The following is an 18,836-nucleotide window of genomic DNA, read 5'->3' on the forward strand; positions in this document are numbered from 1 at the left end:
AAATTTAGTTTGTTTAAAATATATAGTGACATGGTTACTTCAAATACAGATTTTATCATGATATCCATGTGTCATTAGTGTGATCATACCTTCACCTTGGATGCAGCAGTACTGTTATCCCTGTTTCCTGGCGCCGGGTGCTGAAGACCGCTCTCCTCATTCTCCCCTTTTTGCATTGCGATCAGCTCTAGCAAGGGAGAATGTTGAACTGATAACAGCGAGAGCAGACTGCGGCTGATGGGGCTACTACTCCCATCAACCTGCTGCCGCTAATAACAGTGAGAGCAGGCGGTGGATGATAGGAGTATTCATCAGCCGCCACTTGTGCAATAGATAAACTGATGTGAGCTCTCCTGTGTTTTTGATAACTAGCCAGGCAAAACTGACAGCTGCGGGTTGCAGCCCTCAGCTGTCAGCTTTAGCAAGCTTGGTTATCAAGGATGGAGAGGTCCCCATGTCGTATTTTTTAATAATTTAAATAATTTTGAAAAGCGGCGTGGGGTCCCCCCCATTTCTGACAACCAGCTTTGCTAAAGCAGACACCTGGGGGCTGGTATTCTCAGCCTCGTCAGGGGCCATTGATATTTTCCCCCCAACCTAAAAATAGCAGCCCGCAGCAACTAAGAAAAGGCACATCTATTAGATGCGCCAATTCTGGCGCTTTGCCCGATTCTTCCCATTTGCCCTGTGGCTTTGGCAAGTGGGGTTCATATCTGTGGAGTTGATGTCATCTTTGTATTGTTCCATGACATCAAGCCCAGGGATTAGTAATGGAGAGGCGTCTTAATGTCACCGAACCATACAAAGGTGGCATCAACCCTTCATATATGAACCCCACTTGCCACCCAAGTGGCAAGAGCCGGGCAAAGCGCCAGAATTGGCGCATCTAAATACATGTGCCTTTTCTAGGCTGCTGCTGGATGCTATTTTTAGGCTGTGGGTGGGGCGGCAATATCAATGGCCCCTTACCAGCCTGAGAATAACAGCCCCCAGCTGTGTTCTTTAGCTGGGTGTTAAAAATGAGGGGGACCCCACGCCAGTTTTTTAAAATTATTTATTTAAATGAAAAAATATGGTGTGGGGACCCTCTCTTCTTGATAACCAGCCTTGCTGAAGCGGACAGCTGAGGGTTGCAGCCCACAGCTGTTAGTTTTGCCTGGCTTGTTACAGTATTAAAAATACAGAGGAACCAACGCCATTCATTTTTTGTAGCGCAGACAGTGACTGATGAATACTCCCATCAGCTGCTGTCTGCTCTCACTGTTATTATCGGCAGCAGGTGTAGGCTGATGGGAGTAGTAGTCTATGTGAGGGTATGTGCACACGTAAGTGTTTTTTTTTCGCGTTTTTTAAGCGTTTTTACCGGCAAAAGCGCTTACAAGAAGCATCCCATTCTAATGATTTCTGCACTTTTTGTGCATATTGATGCGTTTTTTTCCGAGAAAAAAAAAAGCATTGCGGTAAAAAACGCAGCATGCTCATTAATTTCACGGAAAAAATCCGCATTTCTAACTATTGTCTGAGACTGGGGACGCTCTGGAAAAAAACGCATAAAAAATGCGCATTTTTTGTGCAAAAAACTTGCGGAAAACGCGTGGAAAAAATGCGCGTTTTCTGGGAAGGAGTCCAGTTTTCAGTCAGGAATTTTCTGCATACGTGTGCACATACCCTTACCAGTTGAATATAACTCTCAACAACCTCCCCTGCTAGCGCTGATGGCAGGGGACAATGATGAGTGGTCTTTATCACTCGGCGCCGGGGAACAGCGCTAACAGTACCACTGCTTCCCAGACGCCGGTATGTGTGGCCCTGATATAGCACACAGGTGGCTATACTATTACATACACACCCCTTGTTTGGCTGTGGCCCGAGTTTACATTTTAAATGTAATCTGTAGAGATAGTGACTGGTTTGGTTTATGTAATCCTCATGTGTTTTTAATGTATGTGAGGACATTGTCCTGTCATTGAACACATTTAGGAGACAAGACATTGGCGAAAACCAGCTTGTTACAGTGAACGAGCTGTGGAATGTACAGATTGATTTATCATGTTCAATGAAAAGCATTTTTAGAGCTTGTTATTTATTGATTGAAATGCTGCCTTGTAAAACTTAGCGCTACATAAAATGGTCCATATCTCAAGCTGTATTCGGGAATAGCTGGAATAAGATCAAAAATGTATTACTTTGACGCGGTGACAGTTTCTCTATAAAGGGAACCTGAAAGCTCATACATGGTGCCTAATCTACAGGCAGCATGTATCAGGCTTGCTGTATTTCAGAAACAAAACATAATTTAATAGCCACCGGGAACTTGGCCACACCGGAGACTAGTTTGACAGGCAGGGGTCCTTGTGGCTTTTTCCCTCATGCTCCCATTGACAGGTTTCTTCCTTTACATGCACACAGGGAGAGACCTGTCATTCCAAGAGAGCGGGTGCGAAGAAGCTACCAGATACCCGCCTTTCGAAGTAAACTCTTGTTCGACTAGGTCCACAGAGGCTATTAAACTATTATTCTCTGAAATGCCGCAGCGTTTTAGGCTGGAGTCACACACAACGATTAAAAAATCGGTCTGATTTTTACAGTACAAAATCGCACAAAGATTTCTTGTCCAGGGATCCGTCTGTCATCCCATTTTCCGGCGATGAACCGATTTTATTCGCATCTAAGCATCAAATTGACATCCAATGCCAATGCCTGATGCTCTTTCCTGTTGACCTGGAGAAGTCTTGCGATTTTATCGCAAGTCACACTTGTGGTCCGTTTGTAATCCGATTTTTAATCGCACCCATAGACTTGCATTGGCGAGTCCGATCCGAAAATCGGTGACAATCACAGCATGCTGCGATTGTCTCGGTCCGAGGAAACGTTCCGACAAAAAAACGGATGATGGGAGCAGCAACATAGAATAACATTGGGACGAATGCAATGCGATTTTTTTATCGCATTGCATTCGTCCGATTTTTTTCGCTAGTGTGACTCCGGCCTTAGAGTAAACATATATGGCTGAAATTGTGCAGCTGGCGTCTGATTCATGCTGCTCATGTACAGCTTATATCCGCTGTCAGGTTCCCTTTTAAGCTGGCCATACACATTAACCAGTAACGATTAAACATGCCAAGTTGGGTGACACTGACAACCCAATGTGCAGCAGCATCTGACGTCGGAGGAAAATGCCAACATTGAAGTTGAAGAAAACTCTGCTTATATCCATCTAATGTGTATGGATGCACACTATGCTCGCTTGCATGAAAAGAATATACTTGACTTCATTCAGAGTCTAAAAAGCCATCCTCATATAATCCTGCCCACAAATGGACGCTTTGTATAATGTGTCAATTTAGGAAAGCCCATAATCCTAACCACATCATTAGCACTAATGTCTCTCCTGTCCTGGACTCCCGGCTGATTGCACCTAACTACACTGATACATTGTAACAAACTCACATTTGTGTGTGAAACATAATACTGTTTGTCACTGACCGCAAACTAAGAACTTGTAAATATAGAGGAACTGAAATAATGAGTTATAGAACTTTTCTTTGTTCAAGAGACCTTTTTATACATGAATCTGGAAACCCTTTTAACCCCTTATTGCCTTGTGTTTTACATGTATTGCACTGGTGTAGATGATACAAAATCCAATACATGTAAAGCATGGGGGTGGTACAGGCACAGGCTATTCCGGCACCATCTGAAGGGGTTGTCAGCAGTATACTATAGCTGGCACTCTGCTGCATCCTTCCGATTCTGGGGTCTATAGCTACCTCAGCATGTAAGTGGTAAGATAGAGGGGGTTTCCTTACAACATGATTGTAGTATGCTTATGATTTTCCATGGCAGTCGGGGGCCTAAAGAAGGCCAGAGATCTGCCATCTGCATATTCCCGCAAAAAAAATTCCCATTTACGAAATGTTTTATTACATATAAAAAGTATATCGTGTAAAAAAAATGTAAAAAAAAAAAAACTGCCGCAGTCATGACAAATTGTTTCGTAAAATGTACTTCTCATTTATTCGGCATGAAAAACATTGTAATAAAACATGACTTAATTTGATCATGCCGCATTCCAAAATAGCACCAATGACTATTATACATTCTGAAACGATCAGAAACAGTGGAGCTTGTCATGTTTGTAATGATAAAGGAGATCTGGAAGGGGGACATCACTTTTCTCAGCTCAGTTTATGTAAACATAATTGTCTTCATATGTTTGTCAAGAAAAACATAGTCTGTCCACATCTATTATTGCATTATATCATTTATGTCCCTTAGATATTCAGAAAAGCAAGAGCAGTTTCTCCAGCCATCCTCTTCTTTGATGAAATAGATGCTTTGGCTGTTGAGAGAGGAAGGTAGGACATTTTTTATTTATGCTTGGGTCTTCATGATTTTTTTACTTTGCTATTTTATTTTTGTATGTAAATTTACACTAAAACACAATTTTTTTTATAGTTATGTGCTTTAGATTGTACATTTTTAGAAAGTGGATATTTGGGACTTTTAAAAAAAAAAAAAAAAAAAAATGTGCCTAACCACTAATGGGCAAGTAGTTGCTAACAGGCAACTACCTGACTGTTGTATCCGACGCCGGCCATTGACCGATGCTGCCAGCGATTCAGTTACTCCATGTCAACAGATCAGTTTCTCTTCCTGTTGAATAGAGCAAGACTGCGATCATGCTGATTGACTGACGACTTCCCTCAAATAGGCAGCGGAGAGCCAGCTGTCAGTCAGCACAACACCAGTAGTCTCGCCCTGTCAACAGGAAAAAGAAAGCCGCTCTGTTTACGTAGTAAGTGCAGAACTCGAATTAAATTTGCCTTGAGCTCACAAAATCAATAAATCAATCCTATACAGATTGGTTACAAGCATAAGTTCAGCATAGTGATTTCTGTACTATTACAGAACCAATTATGACTGGCCCAGTACTCATTGACTCGTGCAAAGCCAATTCCCCAAGTGCACTGGTGAGTGGAGTCATAACCAGACCCCCATTACCCTCATGATAACATTCACAAGAAGAATATTTGTGGGCCTCTTTTATTTATTTTTCTCACTTTATATAGCGATCTATAACCTACGAGAAGAAACGCCATACTAACATGGAGAATTCAAATAATTTATTTAATTCTTTACAACTCATGTTATTTATTTCATATAATATACATACACAAATTCAGGGAAAAATGGCACAAGTAATCAGTTAAAGGGAAAGTGGGTGCATAAATAATGGTAAACCTGACATTATTATTGATGCTGATAAAGGTTAATGGATAGAAAAATGGATTAAAAAATATAAGTATAATGTATCATGAAAACTTGCAGATGGACATTAACTACCTATAAATATCAAGAAAAATTCATATAATAAAATTGCAAGTGCTTAAAGATATCAATTTTCTCATACTGAATAGTACACACTAAGAAATAAAAATGTGATCGCAGTGTATCAGATACATTTATCAGGCTAGACTTAAGGCCCTTTTACATTTAGCGATGCACCAGCGATCCGACCCGGTCAGGATCGCTGGTGCATCGCTAAATGATCGCTAGTGAGCTGTCACACAGGCAGATCTCACAGCGATGCAGCAGCGACGCAGCGCACGATACTCACCTTTCACACACAGCGATCCTGACGTCCTCCCGCCCGCCTCCACGCGTCGCTCGTCGTCACAGCGGGAAGCCCAGCAGGAAGCTGACGACGCTATGTGTAAAACCCCCTTTAGGTTATAATACCATTATGGTTGATGAATAGTTACACAATTTAGTCACCAAATACCTGCACCCTGATTCTTGTTTCACACGTTTGCTTCCTCAGGGAATACATATTTTTGAATAATGAAATAAATAATTTTAATTCTCCATTTTAGTATGGTGTTTCTTACATTTTTATTTTTGTAAATCGGTACTCAATTGTGTAGCGCCATTAATTCCAAAGTGCTTAAAAGGAAACCGGAGCACCCAGAGAATACCCACGCAAACGCCGGAAGAACATACATAGTCCTTGCAGTCGTTGTCCTTGGTGGGATTTGAACCCAGGACCCCAGCACTGCAAGGCTGCAGTGCTAGCAACGGAGCATCTTGCTGCCGTTATACTATATGTAGTAATTTAACGGAAACCTGTCACCAAAAAAACGCTCTCAATCTGCAGACATGGGTTTAATCTGCAGGTTATTAGCGTTGCTATGAACTTTATTCCCCCCGTCGGCATTTAGTTACAGTCACGAGGGCGGCATCGGCACTGGTTCAGTCACTGCTCAGAGTATACAGAGCGGCAGCTGTAACTGCGCCTCCGACCCTGACTGACACTCACATTGCATTGCTGTCAGCCAGGGGCGCCATTATAGCCAATTAACCATATCCGCAAATTCTCCTTGAGTAGGAGGTTTGTCCTTGAGCCATTGTTGAGCAGTAAGCTTCCTAGCCATAAATTACATCTTGCGCACTACTGGTTTTGATTTTTTTTATATACTTTAGAAATGTCAATCTCCTTTCTCTACTGAAATTTCTGTTTGGCATGGGTAAATGTCTTTGGAAATGCAGACATGTTTTTTTTCTATGCTTTTTGTTATGAGGTATTTATGGGCAGAAATTTAGCATTGATTTTTTTTTCTTAAAAAGGAGGGTATGAGCACAAAGTTTTAGACATTTTGATTACAAAGTACTCCTTCCAGTCACGGTCTACTGCGTCTCCTCCTTCTATCATTGCAAGACTGCAGACGTCTATAACATCTGGACATTGGGCAGCTGAATATTCAACGAACTCATGGATTTTCCTTTTTCTACTACATATTATTTTCTAATTGTTACTGTGTCATTTAGCATTTTTGAAATCAGGCTGCAAAATTGTTCATTCGAGTTGTAGTAATTGAAGTCCATGTTTCTCGATTGACAATTGGTTAATTATTGGTTTGTATAACATAACAGCACAATGTAGCTGTAATGGCTGTGTCTGACCATACAGGGACATGGTCTGATCATACCACATCTCCTACGCAGGGTAGGATGGAAAAGAATATACAGACATTACAGCATGGGATCACAGTTGATAATGTGATTGGCATAACTGGTGTCCAAAAACCTATTCAGTTTGCCTACCTGTTTAAAAAATGAAAAGTAGTCACTGTGCTGTTTGGTATTGTGGTGTGTACCACACTGAACATGAATCAAAGAATGGAGATCAGAAAGTAAGTTATAGACAAACTTGTGTGTGTGTGTGTGTGTGTATGTATGTGTGTATATATATATATATATATACACACACACACACACACACACACACACACACACACACATATATATATATATATATATTTATATTATATATACACACATATACACACACACATATATACTAGCTGAAGAGCCCGGCGCTGCCCGGGCATAGTAACTAGCTGTGGTTAGTTATAACAAATTATAATTATCCTCCATCCCATAGTCCCGTGCCCATATACCCATCATACATATCCACAATCCCATAGGCCCGTGCCCATATACCCATAATACATATCCTCCATCCCATAGTCCTGTGCCCATATACCCATCATACATATCCACCATCCCATAGGCTCGTGCCCATATACCCATCATACATATCCGCCATCCCATAGTCCCATGCCCATATACCCGTCATACATATCCTCCATCCCATAGTCCAGTGCCCATATACCCATCACACATCCTCCATCCCATAGTCCCGTGCCCATATACCCATCATACATATCCTCCATCCCATAGTCCAGTGCCCATATACCCATTACACATCCTCCATCCCATAGTCCCGTGCCCATATACCCATCATACATATCCGCCATCCCATAGTCTCGTGCCTATATACCCGTCATACATATCCTCCATCCCATAGTCCAGTGCCCATATACCCATCACACATCCTCCATCCCATAGTCCCGTGCCCATATACCTATCATACATATCCTCCATCCCATAATCGAGTGCCCATATACCCATCACACATCCTTCATCTCATAGTCCCATGCCCATGTACTCATCATACATATCCTCCATCCCATAGTCCCGTGCCCATATACCCATCATACATATCCTCCATCCCATAGTCGAGTTCCCATATACCCATCACACATCCTCCATCCCATAGTCCCATGCCCATAGACCCATCACACATCCTTCATCCCATAGTCCTGTGCCCATATACCCATCATACATATTTGCCATCCCATAGTCGAGTGCCCATATACCCATCACACATCCTTCATCTCATAGTCCCATGCCCATATACCCATCATACATATCCTCCATCCCATAGTCCCGTGCCCATATACCCATCATACATATCCGCCATCCCATAGTCCCGTGCCCATATACCCATCATACATATCCTCCATCCCATAGTCCAGTGCCCATATACCCATCACACATCCTCCATCCCATAGTCCCGTGCCCATATACCCGTCATACATATCCTCCATCCCATAGTTCAGTGCCCATATACCCATCACACATCCTCCATCCCATAGTCAACCATTATGACATCATAATGAGCGGTGGGGCTTGCAACCTATGATGACATCAGCGTCGCCATGGCAACCATTATCACATCATAATGAGGGGCGGGGCTTGATACACACACACTTTTTCCCCATTATGTAGATAGGGGCAAAATTGTTTGGTGAATTGGAACGCGCTGGGTTAAAATTTCGCCTCACAACATAGCCTAGGACGCTCTCGGGGTCCAGACGTGTGACTGTGCCAAATTTTGTGGCTGTAGCTGCGACGGTGCGGATGCCAATCCCGGACATACATACATACATACATACATACACACACACACACACACACACACACACACACACACACACACACTTGAGCTTTACATATTAGATATATATATACATACAGTATATACTGTATATATGTGTGTGTATGTATGTGTATATATATATATATATATATATATATATATATATATATATGTGTAAATTGTGAGGCAGCGACTGGTGTGATTTGCGGGGGTCGCTATGTGTCCCCCAGGATGCGCTCAGAAGCGTATTAGATCCGCTGGAGTGCCTTAGGGTTACAGCAGGATGCCCGTGAGTCACAAGGCAGAATAAACGTAAGCATGAACCTGGCTAAGTAATTCGGCTGAGGAATTTTTAAGGAAAACCCATTATGGGCTTTTATTTTTTAAATGGACTGCAGGAAGGTAGTGAGGCCGGTCTGTTTTCTCCAGTCCAGATCTTACAAGTGGCCCATGGCCACAGAGTCGAATTGAGGAAAAAAAAACCTGCAGGAAAGGGTTTGGGTGTGTCAGTTTGGAGTTGGCATGGTGTAGAGCAGACAGCTCTGCAAAAGCTCTACCTGTGTGAGGGAATACAGAGCTCAGTGGGGCGAACTTCTGGCACCCCGCGGCGTGATACAGTGGTGCCGTCGGCCCCGGCAACCAGACGCATTTATGGACTGTTTTGCTTCCCAGCTGCGATCAGGAGGATGTTTCTTTTGTTTGTAAGTTTTTTTTGGACATTAAAACCTACGTTTGCTTTGAACGTTCTTTGGTCACTGCCTCGTCACTTCACAGCGTGGACACCGCTCCGCTACTATATATATATATATATATATATATATATATATAATATGTACAGTATGTGTGAGTATGTAAATGTAATGTGTGTGTTCAAATCCCTCACTACCTTTTTCCCCTATTAAAATAAAACAATATGAAAATGAACACGTTTGGTATCACCGCAGTCAAAAAGTCTTTTCTACCAAAATATAAAATTTACCTGAAAGGTGAATTTTATAATGAAAGCAAAAAATCAAAGTGCCAGAAATGTATTTTAAGGTCACGATGAGATAACGTGTTATCAGAATATCTGGGGCGTGCTTGGATAATATGTTTGAGACCCTGTGTCTGCATGTTTTGCAGTGGTACAGAACCGTAACACATGCAGGGATTGTCTGCTTGTTTTGCAATCCCCTCATATGTTGAGGCCGTCTACTGCTGCAAAACATGCAGCTGCAGGGACTCGAACATATTATCCAAGCACGCTCGCTCATCACTAGTCACCACTTCTCTGTAAACAAAATGCAATAAAAGTAAAGCTTACTGTCGTATATAGCCCAAAATGGTTTCAATAAAGCCATTAGCTCAACACAAAAAAATACAAGCCTTCACCTAGCTCAATTGACAGAACAAAAAAAAAATGTTACAGGTCTTGGAAAATGGTGATGGAAACCCAAACTATTTTTTTTTTTTTGTGTGTGTGCAAATTTTACTTAATTTTTCTTTTCTTCAACTAAATGATAAAAAAACTAGACAAGCTTGATATCGCCTTAATTGTACTGACCTGGAGAATAATGATTCAAAATAGTTTTTTTTCAACAGAATGTATGCTGTACAATAAACCCCCACAAAAGTGCCAAAATTGCATTGTTTTTCTAATTTCGCCAAGCTTGGAATTGTTTTTTCAGTACATTGAATAAAAGAAATTGTGCATTCAAAACTACAACTTGTCCTGTAAAAACACTATCCATTAAGAGGAGAAATAAAACCGGAATGTCAAAAAAATGAAACTTTGTTGCGGAGGGAAGGGGTTAAGGAAAGCGGTGAATGTTATCGAAGAACAGCAGAGCTTCAGAACAAAAAAGCTTTGGAAGAAAGTTCAAGTTTACTTTTATTTATTCTTGTATCCATAGTATTTTTTACAGTTTCCTTCCACCCTGCCTTGCAGCCTGTAGTATTGCTTTCTGTCCCCTTTGCCGACTTCATTCTTGGACTGAACATTACTTTCCCCTCCTGCTGAATTATATGGCACAGAATTTTTTTTGTCAATCTGACCTTTGCTTCTTGTTCTCCACCTTTATCCATGCCCCTGCCTTCTTCAGCAAAGCCTGGCTAAATTGACCAAATGCAGTGAAAGTTGACATTATGTAACTTTCCTTCCCACCCACGCTAAAGAAAAGTCCGAAGTACTTAAGGAATTTCCTGATAGAAACGAGAATGGAATTTTAAAGCCAGGCTCGCTTTTCTCATTTATCTCCATAAAACCTGCTCTCGTTTTCATATTTGGAGCAGTATAGGAAACAGTAAACTGCTGTTTTCTTTGGTGGGTTGATTAATAAAAAGTTAATTATTTTTGAGGAAAGAAAACCTTGCTGTCGTCATTTTTTAAGAGGACACATCTGTTCTTTCAACTCCAAAAATATGGGAGCTACAAATGCGTTCATTGTCAAATAAGAACCAGATGGGTGGTAAAATATGTAGCATAGTTCTCATTAAAATCATCAGAAATCAAACTGGGCAGGAACCTAGACATGGCACTTTTTCGGACAGACCTGGTTTTACAAGCTGATGTTGCACAGTAGGAATTTGAAAATGCATTAGAGATGCTAACAATTTGCTGCCTCTGGAGATCAATTTCCTGCGCTATTAGTGCTAGCCATGCTGAGGTTTTTAGGGAAACACCTGTCTACTTTGTCTCTGCCTTTCACTCTCTCATGCCTCCTGGTTCTCTGCGCTATAAATTAGTTTTTCAGGCCTTAAACAAGTCTGCTGCAATTTGTAGGGAATTATCTGAAACTGTAGAAATCTATTCAGCAGAAATTCTATCGGCTGAAAAGGATTTTCAGTTGAACACCATAAGACTATTTCTTACTTCACCGTTCGCTGAAGATCTCATTTTTGGGTTAGTCGTTCTTGTTATGGATGCCTCTTTGTATTTGTGAATAGTGATGAGCGAGTATACTCATTGCTCCAGTTTTCCCGAGCACACTCGGGTGATCTCCCGAGAATTTGGATGTTCTCGGAGATTTAGTTTCTGTCGCCATAGCTGCATGATTTGCGGCTGCTAGACAGCCTGAATACATGTGGGGATTCCTTAACAAGCAGGCATTCCTCACATGTAATCATGCTGTCAAGTAGCCACAAATCATGCAGCTACGTGGATAAAAACTAAATCTCCCAGTACATCCAAATGCTTGGAGGACACCTGAGCAACGAGTATTCTTGCTCATCACTGTTTGTGAACTATCTATGGAAAATAAACCCCTTCACTCACATACAAGATGGATAATATTTTGGTAATCATTTGCATAATTCTGCTATAATGTGAAAGCAGTTCAACTAGTTATGTTAACATAAAATATTGAGTATTTCAAGTTGTATTCATCTATCATGTGGTGTTTTTTTCTTTAGTGAAGATTGAAAAAAAAAAAAAAAAAAAAACACTAGAAAAATGGTACCTTAATAATTTTTTTCCCCATTTTAGTTCAAATAAAATAATCATAAATGTTTATATTTTCCCCAGAAGTGGTAAAAGGCATCAACCACTGAGGACTCTCAATTCTGAATATTTTTCTATATTTTCCCCAGACATTTTTATACACACAAAGACTTATGTCTTTCTGACTTCTGTACCAGAAAAAAGAGTTTAAAGGCCCCGTCACACTAAGCGATATCGCTAGCAATATCGCTGTAACGTCACTGGTTTTGTGACGTTATAGCGATATTGCTAGCGATATCGCTATGTCTGATACTTACCTCTGACCGGCTCCCCGCTGATTATCGCTGATCGCGCAAGAATGGCCTGGGCCATTTCTCGTCGTCAGCTTCCTGCTGGGCTTCATGTGGCGCCGACGAGCGACGCGTGGACGCGGGCGGGAGGACGTCAGGATCGCCGCTTCTCACAGGTAAGTAGCGACCCCCGACCCCAGCGTTGTCGCTGGTGAGATCTGCCTGTGTGGCAGCTCACTAGCGACCACTTAGCGATGCACCAGCGATCCATATCGTTGTCGGAATTGCTGGTGCATCGCTAAGTGTGACAGTACCTTAAGGGACAGAGCAGGATGCTGCTGACGCATTTTGAGTTGCCCGCTGTTTGCACAGAAGTCCTCACTCTGTGCTGTTTAGAAAAAAATAAAGGCTGATAAAATTCTATAGATTGACTTTTATTTTAACTGTTTTTCTGTGAAAGCAGAAGTTCATCAGCCCGCAGCTGCCACCAGAGGGAGCTTAGCTGTTTCCGCATACTGTTATAAGTTAGTCAATAATTAGACAGCACACGGTGCTCTCCCACTTATAATTTCATACTATTAACACATTTTTTTAAAAAAAAGCAACCTGCTCTGTTCCTGAATTTCACTGGAATTTTATCCTACATGTATTCTTGAAATTATTCAGTTTGTATAACTATTCACCTCCCTAAAGTCAGTACTTTTGTAGAGTCTTCTTTTGCGGCAATTACAGCTGTAAGTCACTTTGGATAAGCACTATGACCTTTTGACATCTTGCCACTGGAATTTATGCTCATTCCTCAAGGCAAAACTGCTCCAGCTCCCAAGTTAGATGGTTTCCTCTGGTGAACAGCAATCTTCAAGTCTGACCACAGTGTTGTTTGTTTTGTTGGAAGGTGAACCTCCTTCCCAGTCTCAGATCACTAACAAACTGAAACAGATTATGCTCAAGAATATCTCCATATTTCACACCATATATCTTCCCCTCAACTCGGACTCTTTTCCTTTTCCCTGCTGCAGAAAAACATCCCCACTGCATGATACTGCCACCACCATATTTCACTGTTGGAATGTTGTTCTTGGGGTGATGAGCATTGTTGGTTTGGCGTCAGACATAGCGTTTACCTTGGTGGCAAAAGCATGTCCCTGCGTACACAATGTTAAATATAGGTACGCATGCGGATCATACGCTGCGCACAGTTACGCTAATGTGAATCCAGCCTCAGTAATGGCTTTTTTCTACCCACCTCTATGGAGTGTACGGCTTATTGTGATTGTATGGACAAGTAATCCAGTCTCTGCTTTGGAACTGCAGCGCCTTCAGAGTTATCTTTGGTCTTTGTGCTGCCTCTCTGATTAATGCCCTCCTTCCTTGGGCTGTGTGTTGTTGGGTGGCCCTCTCTTGGCAGGTTTTTTTGTGGTACCATGTTCTTTCCATTTGATGATAATGCATGTGATGGTGCTCTGGGGGATCATCAGAGATTAGGATTTTTTTTTTATAACCCAATCCTGACTTTTTCTTTTCAACAACTTTGTCCCCAACATGTTTTTAGATCTTCTTGGTCTTCATGGTGTTTGGTTAGTGGTGCCTCTTGCTTTAATGGTGTTGCAGCCTCTGTGGCCTTTCAGAAAAGGTGTGTATATGCGGACAGACCTTGTGACACTTACATTACACACAGGTGGATTTCCTTTCACTTAACATGTGATTTATGGAGGTAATTGCTTGCACCAGAAATTTTTAGGGGCTTCATAGCAAAAGGGATGAATACATAGGCCTGTTTCACACTTCAGTTATTTGACGTCAGTCAAAATCCGCTGTTTTGCAAAAAAAAAATCCGCCTTTTTTTTGGCGGATCCGTTTTTTTCCCATTGACTTGCATTAGCGGCGGATTTTAACGGATGGTCATCCGTTGGATCCGTTTTTTCACACTGAGCATGCCCGGAAGAATTTCCTTGCCAGAAATTTAACCCCAAGTTCCGTTCTGGCGGAAGAAAATATCTCTCTCTCTCTCTCTCTCTCTCTCTCTCTCTCTCTCTCTCTCTCTCTCTCTCTCTCTCTCTCTCTCTCTCTCTCTCTCTCCTTTAAATTTCGGTCACTACCTGCTAAAGCGGATCCGTCCAAAAACGGATCCGGTGGCATCCATTTGTGTCACAACGCTGACGGATCCGTTTTTTCACAACCTGGCGGATTTGGACTGACGTCAAATAACTGAAATGTGAAACAGGCCATATGCACATGCCAATTTTTAGTTATTTGATCCCATAAATTTAATTCATGCCTATATTTTTCTCACTTCCTTTCAACAACTTAAATTATTGGGTGCTGATAACATGATCACACACATTAGAATTGCAAACATATTTAAACACAGGGTGCAGTGTAACAAAATAGATAAGGCAAGGAGGTGAATACTTTTGCAAGCCGCTGCTTGTGGATATATATATATATATATATATATATATATATATATATATATATAATATATATTTTTAAACTTTTCACTGCCCAAAGGGGGTGGTCTCTGTTGTCCTTTCTCATTCTCGGGTCCTCTACCAGAGGCCTGGGAGTTTGAGGGTCCTGCGCAGGATCTTGATTGTTCCCAGCATTGCTCTTTTCTGGACAGAGAGCTCAGATGTTGCGCCTGGGATCTATTGTAGCCATTCTTCCAACTTAGGGGTCACTGCTCCAAGTGCTCCTATCACCACTGGAATCACTGTTGCCTTCACCTTCCACGTCTTCTTTCTCCAGCTTCTTATATTCCTTCTTTCTGATGTTGCTGTCACTTGGCACTGCCAAATCTATTATCATTGCTGTCTTCTGAGCCTTGTCTATTATGACAATGTCGGGTTGGTTAGCCAACACCTGCTTATCTGTCTGGATCTTGAAGTCCAACTGGATTTTAGCCCTTTCATTCTCCACCACTTTTTTGGGGGTCTCCCACCTGTATTTAGTCCATTTGTTGTGCAGATGTTCCTGTATACAATTCCCGCTACTTGGTTGTGGCCTTCGGTATATGCTGTTCCTGCTTTCATTATATATATATATATATATATATATATATATATATATATATATATATATTTACACTGCATAAGAAAACTTCCAAAGTATATTAGAATTATATATTATACGTTAATTTGGATGTTTTCTTATGCAGTGTAATTATTGTTTATCACGCACAGTACTTGCTGTTCATGTATTCATATGGAAACATTTAAACTATGCATTGGACTAACGCCTATAAGCAAGCTGTAAGGTTACATGATCCACAGTTATTTTAATTCTCTTTTTCTCATTAACCCTGTTGTTGGTAGATAATACATTTATACATGCATCAGATTTCCATCATCCACCATGACTGACATTTATGCATAAAGATAACATGAAGAACAAGCTGTAATTAAAGGCCCCGTCTCACTAAGCGATCTCGGTAGCGAGATCGCTGCTGAGTCACAACTTTTGTGACATAACAGCGATCTCACCAGCGAGATTGCTGTGTGTGACAGCGATCAGCGAGCGGCCCCCCTGCCGGTATCGCTGATCGCTGGAAGAAACCTCTGGACATTTCTTTGGTCGCTGGTCTCCCGCTGGCCAGCATGCATCGCTGTGTGTGACAGGCGGGAGACCAGCGATCAGGTGTAAAAAATAATAAAAAAAATAAAAAATATAGTTATTCTCACCTTCCGACGTCGCGTTCAGCCATCCTGCCTCTCTCCATGCTCCGATCCCAGTGATCCTTTGCACGAATGACCGCAAGATGTCACGGTCTCGCGGGATAACAAAGTCTCGCGGTCATTCGTGCAAAGGATCACTGGGACCGGAGCGTGGAGAGAGGCAGGATGGCTGCGTGGGACGTCGGAAGGTGAGAATAACTATATTTTTTATTTTGATTCTATTTTTTTCAGCGATGGCCAGCGATGCCGGGCGCTCGGCATCGCTGTGCTGATCGCTGGTGAAGCTGTCTGTGTGACAGCTCACCAGCCATCACATAGCGACTTACTAGCGATCCTGACACCTTGATATCGGTGTCGGGATCGCTGGTAAGTCGCTTAGTGTGACGGGGCCTTAAGATTCAAGAGTATCTGTCTCACTAAACCTGTAAAAAAAAATAATCAAGTCACTGCCATCATCCCTCACGAAAAGCTAAAGCTGGATTTTGGTGCACATACCATCTAATGACCTGATTCTCGTGCTTTGTAACTTGCCATCCTCTGTTTTTTAGAAACTGGTTCCCTTTTTAGAATTTTGCCACTGTTATACATTTTGGAACTTCCTATCCTTTGCTTCCATGCATAGATTGCCCCCACCTGGAAAGGAAAACTCAACTCTGTTATGATCTATGCAATTTGATCTTAAGGTCAATAATCCGCGTTACTTCCTGTAATCTCTCTCAGCGGTTCTACTATTTAAAACTGATTACACTTGACAACAGGCGGTAGACTGCAAATTATACAGATAATTAGGCATCAAGTAGTTAATACTTTTTGGGTGATTTTTAAATAAATTGATTTGCAGAATATCACATCTATCGAATGAGATCTACTTGTCTGAAAAGAACAACGACCATTTTAAGGTTTATGGTACTTCATTCGGCTTTAAATTTTCCATCCAGATTCTACAATATCCACTAGCAATTCAGTAGTTTCTTTGACATTGGTAGATACAAGACTTGTTACATTTTCGCTACAATGCACAGCCATTTATCCTCCCTACTTTAATTACATGTGCGTTCAGAGATAATGATCGTCTGCCAAACATTTATGGCCAACGTTTGTCTCCATTCCAGATACCTGGACGATCTCTGTGCCTAGTGCCCAACCGTTTATATTTCTCTCTTTGGAGCCTGAACAGGATAATCTGATTTGCAGTATTTAGATAAATATGCTGATTACATCCAAAATATATATCCTTTTGTCTACAATGTCTCATTGATCTGAAACCCAAACAAGCCCTCTTATCTATTGGCTACGTCTTGTGGATTGCCTGAAGCTTTGACAGTCTGTAAAGGCCTCTCGTAAATGATCCCCATCACATCATAAATGATAAATTAGCCATTGTTATCCTTTAATTATAGATTCTTTACCAAGCTCTCATAGGCTGCTTCCAAAGCTGTTGTAATTATGCGAACCTCTTGCTATAAATAACGTGAAAGTGTTTAGTCTTGGCACTTCATGATTAAGCTCATCTCCTGCATGACAAATGTAGGAGTTGTTTTCTTAATGACTCTTTCCACCATGTGTTAGTAAGATGTTTTATTACTTTAGTAATAGTTTTTAGCTGTAACCAACTTCTATACCATAATTTGTAGCTGAAGTAATATTTATTTATAAAAGAGATGTGAAACATAGAAGTAATTAAAAAAATAAATTCAGAACAAAAGAAACAAATCTCAGTATGCAAGGATTTCAGCAAGTAATAGCTATTAAGGGTTTATCCAAAATAATAGGCTGTACATGATCATCAATACATGTAATATACCTCCCCCTACTAGCTTCCAGCATCTATGCTGCCACCCAAATGTTACTGTTGGTAGTAGATGACCTGTATACACCTTGTGATATCTGTGATCATTCATTGGCTTCAGCAGATTTGGGAATTATACTTCTTAAGGAGACTCTGTGAGGACAGAATGACTGTTCGAACCAAGTACAGGCGCTCAGTTCTTCACGGCGGGGTCAGTTATTTAAATACACCTTTCCACTTGCTTGGTTTCCATCTATATCCACCATTCTCTAGCCCTATGAAGCCAAAACTGTCAATCAAAAAAGAGAGGGGTGGATATTGAGGGAAGACATGCCGGTGGGAAGGTGTATTTAAATGATTGGCCCCACCGTGAAGCGTCGAGTGGCGGGACTTCGTTTGAACACTCATCCTGTATTGACAGTCTGTTTAAGCCAGTGATTGGCGGTAGATGTTATATGGGGAATATAGGCTGTGATGTCTGCAGCCAGTGTAGCAGATTGAGTATACATTAGCTTATTACTTTACATGTACTGCTTCTCGCGAACAGAATTTTCTTTATTTTTGACAAATGGTTAAGGCTGGTGACTGCTTGAGATGCTTGCTGACAGCATTGTATTCTGAGAAATGTTTTTTTTTGTTTCCTAGTTTAGCTGTCTGTTTCATAATGTTTTAATAAACTTACATTATTTTAGCTACAGATTATGGTATAGAACCTGGTTACAACTAAAGGCTATCACTAAAGAAATACAATTCTTTGTAAGCATACAGTGCCATACTATTCAAACAACCCCCATCACTGACGATATCGCCACCCTCCCCGTACACAGGCTTGTTTTCTGTAATTGGACGCAAACATGTGCCAGACACCTCTGCTGCTGGT

General features: G+C 41.3%; 1 protein-coding gene across 7 annotated transcripts in view; it reads left to right on the plus strand.

The window, feature by feature from the left end:
- AFG2A (AFG2 AAA ATPase homolog A) overlaps window positions 1-18,836 on the plus strand; it is a 739,142-nt gene that overhangs the window by 223,050 nt on the left and 497,256 nt on the right. For all 7 annotated transcript variants that reach the window (XR_012231536.1, XR_012231538.1, XR_012231537.1 and 4 more), the window contains one exon: window positions 4,279-4,358. Coding sequence is in view for 4 of the 7 variants with exons in the window: in XM_073572029.1 (XP_073428130.1) it covers window positions 4,279-4,358 (80 nt within the window). In the remaining 3 variants the exon portion in view is untranslated. The remainder of the gene's footprint in view (window positions 1-4,278; window positions 4,359-18,836) is intronic.

Source organism: Dendrobates tinctorius, unplaced genomic scaffold (genome assembly GCF_039654945.1).
Source record: "Dendrobates tinctorius isolate UK_male_01 unplaced genomic scaffold, ASM3965494v1 ptg000030l, whole genome shotgun sequence".
Lineage (NCBI taxonomy): Eukaryota > Metazoa > Chordata > Amphibia > Anura > Dendrobatidae > Dendrobates > Dendrobates tinctorius.